Consider the following 9,112-nt stretch of genomic DNA (forward strand, 5'->3'; position numbering starts at 1 on the left):
CAATGAAGTGGTTATTGAGAGTGTTGATCATTTTGATTATGATTATGTCTTTTTTCTCTATAAAAATAGCCAAACTAATTGAACTAAAATCTATAATCGATAATCAACATGATCGCTAAATACATTCTAATATTATGTGCCTTTACCATTGGCACTTCGATGGCCAATTGGCAGATGGTCTGGCAAGATGAATTCAATGGTGGACATTTGGATCAAAATCATTGGGAATTCGAAACCGGTGGCGGTGGCTGGGGTAACAATGAATTGGAATTCTATACTGCTAATCGTTCGCAAAATGTACGCGTTGAAAATGGCCATCTTGTGATCGATGTACGTGTTGAATCATATGGTGGTCGAGATTTTACGTCGGGTCGAATTCATTCAAAACAAGCTTGGGCATATGGTAAATTTGAAGCTCGTGCTCGATTACCAAGTGGTCATCATCTTTGGCCAGCAATTTGGATGTTCCCAAGAGATGATAAATATGGTCCATGGGCTGCAAGTGGTGAAATCGATATCATGGAATATCGTGGTGATGTTCACGACAAAATTGAAGGAACCATACATTATGGTGGACAATGGCCGAATAACATCTACACCGGCAGTGGACCTCATCATTTCAATGTTGATTTCAGCAAAGATTTCCATAATTTTGCTGTTGAATGGGATACAAAAGAAATCCGCTGGTACATGGATGGAAACAAATATTTTAGTGTTAACATTGATCGAAATATGTGGTCGGGTAAAGGTAATAATCCTTACAATAAAAATGGTCAACCCTTCGATCAACCATTCCGTTGGATTTTGAATGTTGCTGTCGGTGGAAATTTCTTTGGTCCAGGACCATATGTTACACCTGATCAAGCACGTCATTGGCAAAAACATACCATGGAAATTGATTATGTTCGTGTTTATCAATGGCGATAAATTCACATCCATTTTTTTATGAAAAAGCATTTAAATTTTTTTTTCGAATAAAAAATAAAGAGATTTTAAAAAAATCAAGTGTTTTGTTCTAAATAAGATAATTGAAAAATACTTAAAACCCAAGAGGTTTGGGCCTCTTGTTGATCTAATTATCCTAATCGATTACAGTGAAAAACGTATATAATGCAGAACGATAATCATTTAAAGATTTATATCAAAATTTTGTCGATAAAAATGATGATGCAAAATTTTCTTTTGTTTTCAACTCTTGTTCTACTTGCTGGAACAACACAAGCTGAATGGCGACTTGTCTGGCAAGATGAATTTAATGGTAATCATGTGGATTTAAGCCAATGGGGTTTTGAAGTTGGCGGTAATGGTTGGGGTAATAATGAATTGGAATTCTATACGTATAATCGAACCGAAAATGCTCGAATCGAAAATGGAAATTTGGTGATCGATGTTCATGTTGAAGATTATCGTGAACGTCAATTTACATCAGCTCGTATGCATACTAAACAAGCATGGAAATATGGCCGATTCGAAATTCGTGCACGTATGCCTAATGGACATAATCTTTGGCCTGCAATTTGGATGATGCCACTGGAAAGTATTTATGGAATTTGGGCTGCTAGTGGTGAAGTCGATATTGCCGAATTTCGTGGTGATATTCTTGATAAGATCGAAGGTACAGCTCATTATGGTGGTACATGGCCGAACAATATCTATTCGGGCAGTGGACCACGATCATTTAACGTAAATTTCAGTCAAGATTTTCATACATTTGCATTGGAATGGGACCATAAACAATTACGATGGTATATGGATAATCAACAATATTTTTCATTCGACATTGATCGTATGTTGTGGTCAGGTAAAGGTGCCAATCCTTATACCAAAAATGGTCAACCCTTCGATCAGCCATTTTATTTGATGCTTAATGTTGCTGTTGGTGGAAACTTTTTCGGTCCTGGTCCATATGTTACGCCGGATCAAGCTCGCCAATGGCCTAAACATACTTTTGAAATTGATTATGTCCGTGTTTATCAACAATAACATTAAAAATTTTATAAAATTACAAAGTAATTTCAAATATTGTTTATCATTTAATCATTAAAATTGAATAATTTTTTCTTTAATCAATGAATTCTTAACGTTCAAATATTGTTTGAACATATAATTCACACCTATACAAATTTGTTTAGGATCATATTCAAAATTGTCAATAACTGCTTCCTTTTGATTTAAAGTAACACCCATAAAAACAACAAGACAAAAAAAGTAGCCAATTTTTGTTTCGTTCATGATTTTTTGGCATGAATTTTCTGCTTTTGTCGAATAGCCGGGATCGATTTGGTCCCATCCTTCAAGATAAAATCGAATAAATTTTTCAAGAACATCATCCGATGGTAGATTTATATTTTGAAAATCAAATAAATTTCTATCCCATTCTATTAAAAATGTTGCTAAATCGTATCCACGAAATCCATATGCACCATATTCAAAATCACAAATAAGTAATTCTTCATTATCTTTTAACACCATTATGTTGCTGCTACGAAAATCATTATGACAGAAAACCATTGGACATTGATTATCGTACTGTTCCATAAATGAATAAAACCAATCCATTTCAGCAAGAAAATCATTTTCAAGCAAACCAGTCAGATTTAATTCTTTGGCCGATGATGAAACGTTTATACGATGATATCCATCATGAATATAATTGATTACTATATCAAGAAGATTGAATTTATCCTTCGCGATCGGAATATCCAAACTATTCAGCTGTGCTAAACAATGCGCTAGTTTTCGTAACAATCGATCATTTTGTTGATATTTCGGAGAGAATCGTTCATGCTAAAAGATTTGAATTATTATAAAATTTTATAAATTAAAACATTCAAATGAATACCTCATGATATGATTGTATGATACCATTCGGTATAATACCGAATACTTTTGGTCCTAAACCTCTTTCACTCATTATTATTGAAATAATTGTATCATTCAGACGTTCATCATCGTTATCATCTTTTTTAAAATGTTTACTTTGATAGAATTTTATTGTTATAGCATTATTTGTTTCATCGGAATGATTCTTCAATCCAACATAATATAGTTGATTAGTAAGACCACCGGTAATACGACGGATATTCAAATCATCTTTCGTTCGACATAATCGTCTCCAATCATTATTATTTGCCATATAAATTTTAGCAAGCTTAAAACATTGTTCACCAATATCATCGGGTGTTGTTCCACGAAATAATTCTTCGGGAATTAAATTTTTATATTTTTCAAACAATTCATCTTCAACTTTTTTCTCCTCATCATCAATCACGGAAGAAGACATTATTGATGAAAACAGCTAAAAAAAATAAAATTCAAATCAAATGCTCGAATCGAATGATACACATAAAATTTTTTTATAAAATTTAGGCAACTTTTATTTATTTTTCATTTATTAATCAAATCATGTGAAAGTTTTTAAAATCATAATCGTGAAATCAAAAAAAAAATAATGATAATCAAATCAATATCAATATCAATCAAAAAAAAGATAAGTTAATCAAATTTGTTGTTGCTCTTCATCGATTTGTTTTTGTTGTTTTTGGATCTTTACCAAATCTTTTACATAAAACAAAAGAACCGTATAGCACACGATTGTCATTATCATTTGTCCCAATGTTGAATAGGTTCGCATTTCGGTATACATAACAATTGTACCGATTAAATTTATTGTACCCAATACGATATAAATCAAACTAAGATAATAATGTTCTTTAATAACAGCAACCAAACCAATTAAATCGATAATTATTTCGGTAATGTTTGTATAAAATTCTGTCATTAACTGATAAGATAAAATGAAATTATTTTTTATGATTATTAATCTTTTCAAGATTAAAGAAAATACCTGATTAAAATCTTCATTTGATTGTGGATGTTGTTGTTGTTGTTGTCGATAATCATAATAATCGATATATGGAGAAATGGCAAAATTATTTTGACGAATTGATTTGGTCGAATTCATAGCTATCTGTTGTCGTTGTTGTTGTTTTTGTTGCAAATTTCCAAAATAATTTGATGTCATAATCAAATTGATGACCAAAAATGTTAATACTATCAAATTGATTGAATTCAATATAATTGTTGACCATTTTTTCAATTGAAAACAATGTGGTTTTACAATTCGATCCGTTTTTGCCATCTTTATCTTAATCATCAAAAAGAATTGTGGAAGAATATTTTTAGCTTTTGGTTGCATTTTCTTTACTTTTCTACTTTTTTTTCCTCGTTTATGATATTCGGGAAAAACAATAAGTCGTAAAATGAGAATAAAAAATTTCACACCATCAATTTAAGCAGCAATTATAGTCATGACATCTAGTCTAATGGTCAAATGTCATGATGACACAAACAAAAAAACAATGAATGAATATTTATCAATCATAAAAATAAACTATTTATTTTTTTTAATGATGGATGAGCACAATTAGTAATAAAATACGAAAATATTCTTCTGTCTGAACAAGATTATATTTGCTTGTTTTTTTGTTTTGTATGAAATCTCACTAATAACATTCTTATATAAATCATTATTGTTATTATTATTATTAAGGCAACAGATATTATTATTCAACAATACGAAAAAAAAGTAACAAAATATATTATTTTCTTTCTTGAAGTTACAAATATATAAATATTCTGGCTAATATGTGGTTGTTATTTGTCTAATAAAATTTGTCTTTAGATTTATGAATATAACAAAAATATGTTTTGTCGGAATATTTTTTTTTGTTGTTGAAAGAATTTTTCAGTAAGAGCTTAATTCTTATTCTTCAAAGATTGTCAAATTTTTTTTAATCAATATCCAATATTGGTCGTCCATGTAAATCTTGAACATCACGATAATTTTCCTTAACATTATGATTAGCATCACTGCTTGAGTCTTTTTCATAAAGTTTTCGAAATTCAGCAATTTGTTTTTCACTGGCACGAATTGGTGTTTTCATTAAATGCCAAAGTACTGATTCATTGTATGGTGGTGTTGTTAATGATCCTAAATAAAACCAATAATTGGGTGAATGACGATCGGGCACCAATTGATTGAGGTCCAAATGTTCATTTTGTACGGATTTTTTATCGCCTTTATAAGGAATGGTCGGTATCAAACCTATGAAAAAGAAATTAAAAAATAACATATAACGTTTGTTGTTTATGCAAATAACTTACTGTCAATGATGGCGAAAATTGGATGTTGTTCGCAGCCAATCTCAACAAAAACACCAATAACAGCCAGACCATCTTTACTTTGTGTTTGTGCTTGTTTTGGATTCGAATATTTTGTTGCATTCCAATGGACCAAATGTAGTTCACAAGGATAGGTTCGGCCATTTACCGTATGTTCAGAGCCGGTGTTTGAATCTCTACCCCAATGAGCATGAATCTGAAGTAAACGATAATGATCGCTACCCAAAGTACCACCGGTAATTTCTATTAAAAAAAGATCAATTTTTATTTGAAAATTAAAAAAGCTTTTTTTCTTACCACAATTTTTTGCATGTTCATCCGGAATGCTTAATTGCCAACCATGACCAGTATTTTGAATAGTCAATTGAACACCAGTCAATGGACTATAATCAATATATAATGGTTTAGAACCATCTTGTAAAACTGAACGTTTTGTTCGTTCATTAACAACATTTTCCGTACGAATATCGATGGGTGATTGTCGTTTACCGGTGACTGGAACTAAAGTCAAAAATAAAAATAAAATAAAATTAATTTACAAAGAAAAAGTAGTAGAAAATCACTACACTAGGTGGCACGATTTTAATTTTTCAAATTTTTTTTTTCATTTTGAAATTTCACCAAAAACAAAAAAATATTTTGATTTAAATTTTCTTTTTTTTCAAATCTATTCAAATTACCTTCAGGCAATTGCTGTTGTTTTGGTTGGACTGCAGCCGACATTGTTTATTGAATTAGAAGGGGATTAAATTTCTTTTTTTTTAAATAAATCTGCCAAAAAATTATGGAATCGGATTTGGACAAAAAGAAGAAAATATTAGAAAACAAAAACCGATAAGAACGTTTTGAATGACAAATATCAAATGAATCGAAATGAAATTAATTCAAACAATAATATAGAATTTATTTTATTTTATTTTCGAAGAAAATGAAAAAAAAACAATGTACCAATATTCGATCGAAATATTCGATTGATTATTGAATTGAAAAACAAAAACAACAATAAAAATAAATATTCGATAACATGAATCAGCACCTATTATGATGGGAAAAAATGTATCAACCAAATTGCTTTCCACCATTTTTTGTTTTACCATTATCACCATCACTCCCACCATCACAGCAACAACAGAAACATGTCATTGAATAATGATTCGATTCGTTTGAATTTAAATTATTATTCAATGTTTTTTGTTTTTGTTCTTGGTAGCAGGCAAATCTATCGATCGATCTTATCAACATTCGAATCTTACCAAAGTTTTTGCGTGAAAAAAAAATTTTTTGTAAAATAATGAAAAAACAAATTACCTTTTCGATTGAGAAGAGAAAAACAAAACAAACAAACCGAAAATGAAAAATGATACCAAAAACGAAAAAAGTTTCAAAATATTCAAAAAAAAGAAAGATTAAAAATTGTTTATGAATGTTGTGAATGAATGAATTGAATGTGATGAATGCCAGCATAAAATACTTTTAGCTTTCAATGCTTACATCACCATTTGATCGTCATGACTTGATGATGATGGCGAAGGCCATGGTTTTATATTACTTAAATTAAAATCATCATAATCGTTTATAATTACAATGATAATACCACAATTTATATTTTTTTATTTTTTTGAAAAAAATTGCTCTTTTTCAATTCATAAAGAAACATCGATGGCGTCATCATCAACAACAATGACAATAAACGGCTGGATGACGATGGCGGCGACAATCATCATCATCATCAGGGAAAAAATGACTAAACACACTTTACAACCAAAGAATGTTTATTTTTCTTTAATATTTTTTTCTTATTTTTTTCAAAAATTTTTCCCTTTAAAATTTTTCAATCTTAGCCATTTCCAACCCCCTCCTCTCTCCCAAAAGAAGGTAACAATAGTTTATTTTAAAAATCCTAAAAGTAATAAGTGAAAAAAAAAGAGAAAGTCGTAATCGAAAAATATAATTGCAAAATGTAAAATACTTCATTATACGATCCTGGACCGAAAACCTAACCAAAACCAACAAATAGCGATACAACCTGACCAATTTTTTTAATCAAACTAAAATATTTCATTATAATCAAGTGGTGCGTTATTGCAATTTAATTTCTATGATCTAAATAATCACCCCCCTTTCCATTAGATCATTGTACTTTTGATTATGAATGTAATTATTTCAAATGTGAGGAAAAAAAAATATCCGGTATTGTTTAGTCTGATAAGAATGAAAACAGTAACAACAAGTAACAAAAATTTTGTTTGTTTGCCAGGAAATGTCAATGTGATTATGATTAGTCCAATGTCATTTTGGAAATTAAAACAAAATAAACATTTTATATTGTGGTTTTTTTCATATAGAAATAAATTCAACACACCAGATACATCAGATAGATGGATTCAATGGTTTAACAGAATTTTCACATAAGCTATTATTATCAATTTGTCAATGACAATAACAAATTTTTTCTTTTTTCTTTTTCTTTATTTTGTAATGATTGAAAAAATAAATTATTATCATTATCATCAATTGTTGGATAATTACATTTACCCATACACACACACACACACACGCCATAAAGCAATTTTGAAATCCTTTATTGCTTGTTGGTTTGTTTAACTAATCAACTTGACAGACAAACAAACAAATTTTCAATCATAATTATTATCCATAATGATGATTATGATTGAATTCCTATATATGCAATTCAACCTTGGCAATGATTATTTAAAGTATAATCAGTCAATCAGGCAAAGCAACAACAACAACAACAAATCAAATCAAACAACATTCCAAAATGAATTTTTCGAAATTTTTATTTCTCTTCGTTCATCATCATTATCATTTGTTAGTTAAATCATTCGATTGATTGAAATAATTGAATTCAGAAAACATTAAATTATCGCATCCATAATTTTCATAGCTATTTATAACTTACATTTCTTGTTCTTTCAATCGTTGATTATTATTATTGTCGTTTAGATTTGTTGATTCATCTTGTTTTGATTTGATTTGATTTGAAATAAGTTAATTGGAAAAATGGAAATGCACCATTAATTACGAAAATATTAATTATGTATAAATTAATGCGACAATGTATAAAAAAATAGATTAAATCTGTTTGATCTGGATCGGATCTGAATTGGCCATTATCGTTATCATCATTATCATCAAATCAGTCGAATATTTTATCGATTTGGCGGTTTAGAATCTTGTTTTTTAATTTCACAATTCATTTTGGAAGCAAAAATAGAAAAAAAATGGAAATGGAAAGATTTGTGCGCAAGTATCAAGTGTTTACAAACTTTGTTTGTTGATGATGATGACAGATTGGTGGAAGTTTAGGGAATATCTGATGGAATTTTCAATAAATTATTATTATGAATGTTCATGATGTTCATGATGATTGGTACATTCGTCAAATGGCCAAAATAATGAATGAATGAATGAATGGTTTTGATGCGAACACCATTCCATTTTTTTTTGTTGTTGTTGAATTGAATTTGTATTGGAATTTATCGTAAACATTTTTGTCAATGGGAAAAAAAGATGGATGGATTCAATAATTTACTATAGTTATTTGTTGTTGTTGTTTTCGTCCATATAATTTATTCATTCACAAAAATCATAAATTCCTAGTTTCATTACACCACTATCATTTTGTTTTTGTTTTTTTTTCTCATTGAAGATTGTCGATATCGATAAACAACTTTTCAATAATCAAATGTATGTGTAGGTGTATGTACTATAAGTATTTCATAGGAATTACTAAAAAGAAGAAGAAGAAGAATTTATGGTCAAAGACGTCCTTTCTTTTTTTCCCTTATTTTCTTTGTCTCTATCTATCTGTCTTTTTCTTCTTCTTCTCTATACAATATAAACTTATATGAAAAATTATATTGAATTAAAATCATCATCATCATCGTTGCTTTTCCGTGTATAT

The 9,112-nt window shown here is 29.2% G+C and overlaps 4 protein-coding genes across 5 annotated transcripts; 1 reads left to right on the forward strand and 3 right to left on the reverse strand.

Annotated features, from left to right (window-relative positions):
- Positions 1-72: 72 nt before the first annotated feature.
- Positions 73-2,066, forward strand: LOC113797301 (clotting factor G alpha subunit-like). Its single transcript, XM_027347657.2, has 2 exons — positions 73-911; positions 1,176-2,066. The coding sequence occupies exons 1-2, from the start codon at positions 109-111 to the stop codon at positions 1,981-1,983; spliced, it is 1,611 nt and encodes a 536-aa protein (XP_027203458.2). The 5' UTR covers positions 73-108; the 3' UTR covers positions 1,984-2,066.
- LOC113797303 (choline/ethanolamine kinase-like) lies at positions 2,014-3,365 on the reverse strand. Its single transcript, XM_027347658.2, has 2 exons — positions 2,843-3,365; positions 2,014-2,787 (listed from the first exon to the last, which is right to left on the reverse strand). The coding sequence occupies exons 1-2, from the start codon at positions 3,281-3,283 to the stop codon at positions 2,041-2,043; spliced, it is 1,188 nt and encodes a 395-aa protein (XP_027203459.2). The 5' UTR covers positions 3,284-3,365; the 3' UTR covers positions 2,014-2,040.
- Positions 3,366-3,374: 9 nt separating this feature from the next.
- LOC113797300 (uncharacterized) lies at positions 3,375-4,318 on the reverse strand. The gene is made up of 2 exons (XM_027347656.2): positions 3,848-4,318; positions 3,375-3,784 (listed from the first exon to the last, which is right to left on the reverse strand). Exons 1-2 carry the CDS (start codon positions 4,196-4,198, stop codon positions 3,500-3,502), a joined length of 636 nt encoding a protein of 211 aa, XP_027203457.2. The 5' UTR covers positions 4,199-4,318; the 3' UTR covers positions 3,375-3,499.
- A 54-nt stretch (positions 4,319-4,372) lies between these two features.
- On the reverse strand, positions 4,373-8,698 carry LOC113797297 (carbonic anhydrase 1-like). Of its 2 annotated transcripts, XM_075824737.1 has the most exons (6): positions 8,475-8,698; positions 8,108-8,380; positions 5,865-5,955; positions 5,482-5,685; positions 5,167-5,427; positions 4,373-5,107 (listed from the first exon to the last, which is right to left on the reverse strand). In XM_075824737.1, exons 3-6 carry the CDS (start codon positions 5,905-5,907, stop codon positions 4,794-4,796), a joined length of 822 nt encoding a protein of 273 aa, XP_075680852.1. In that variant the 5' UTR covers positions 5,908-5,955; positions 8,108-8,380; positions 8,475-8,698; the 3' UTR covers positions 4,373-4,793. The 2 variants fall into 2 exon arrangements, with proteins under 2 accessions (XP_075680852.1, XP_075680851.1); XM_075824736.1 differs by lacking the exons at positions 8,108-8,380; positions 8,475-8,698 and adding an exon at positions 6,493-6,638.
- Positions 8,699-9,112: the final 414 nt, after the last annotated feature.

The sequence above is a fragment of the Dermatophagoides pteronyssinus genome, unplaced genomic scaffold, assembly GCF_027571235.1.
Source record: "Dermatophagoides pteronyssinus isolate colony J.1.1.1.1 unplaced genomic scaffold, Derpt_VIB-CSIC_2022.12 sq0002, whole genome shotgun sequence".
NCBI lineage: Eukaryota > Metazoa > Arthropoda > Arachnida > Sarcoptiformes > Pyroglyphidae > Dermatophagoides > Dermatophagoides pteronyssinus.

Excerpts from the sequence above, each read along its gene's own strand:
- LOC113797301 (XM_027347657.2), top strand. The coding sequence starts at position 109 with ATGATCGCTAAATACATTCTAATATTATGTGCCTTTACCATTGGCACT. Across the intron at positions 912-1,175 it reads GAAATTGATTATGTTCGTGT|TTTTCTTTTGTTTTCAACTC; the intron begins TTATCAATGGCG and ends GATGATGCAAAA.
- LOC113797303 (XM_027347658.2), bottom strand. The coding sequence starts at position 3,283 with ATGTCTTCTTCCGTGATTGATGATGAGGAGAAAAAAGTTGAAGATGAA. Across the intron at positions 2,788-2,842 it reads TCATACAATCATATCATGAG|CATGAACGATTCTCTCCGAA; the intron begins GTATTCATTTGA and ends CAAATCTTTTAG.
- LOC113797300 (XM_027347656.2), bottom strand. The coding sequence starts at position 4,198 with ATGCAACCAAAAGCTAAAAATATTCTTCCACAATTCTTTTTGATGATT. Across the intron at positions 3,785-3,847 it reads CAAATGAAGATTTTAATCAG|TTAATGACAGAATTTTATAC; the intron begins GTATTTTCTTTA and ends TTATCTTATCAG.
- LOC113797297 (XM_075824737.1), bottom strand. The coding sequence starts at position 5,907 with ATGTCGGCTGCAGTCCAACCAAAACAACAGCAATTGCCTGAAG. Across the intron at positions 5,428-5,481 it reads TGAACATGCAAAAAATTGTG|AAATTACCGGTGGTACTTTG; the intron begins GTAAGAAAAAAA and ends TTTTTTTAATAG. Across the intron at positions 5,108-5,166 it reads AATTTTCGCCATCATTGACA|GTTTGATACCGACCATTCCT; the intron begins GTAAGTTATTTG and ends TCTTTTTCATAG.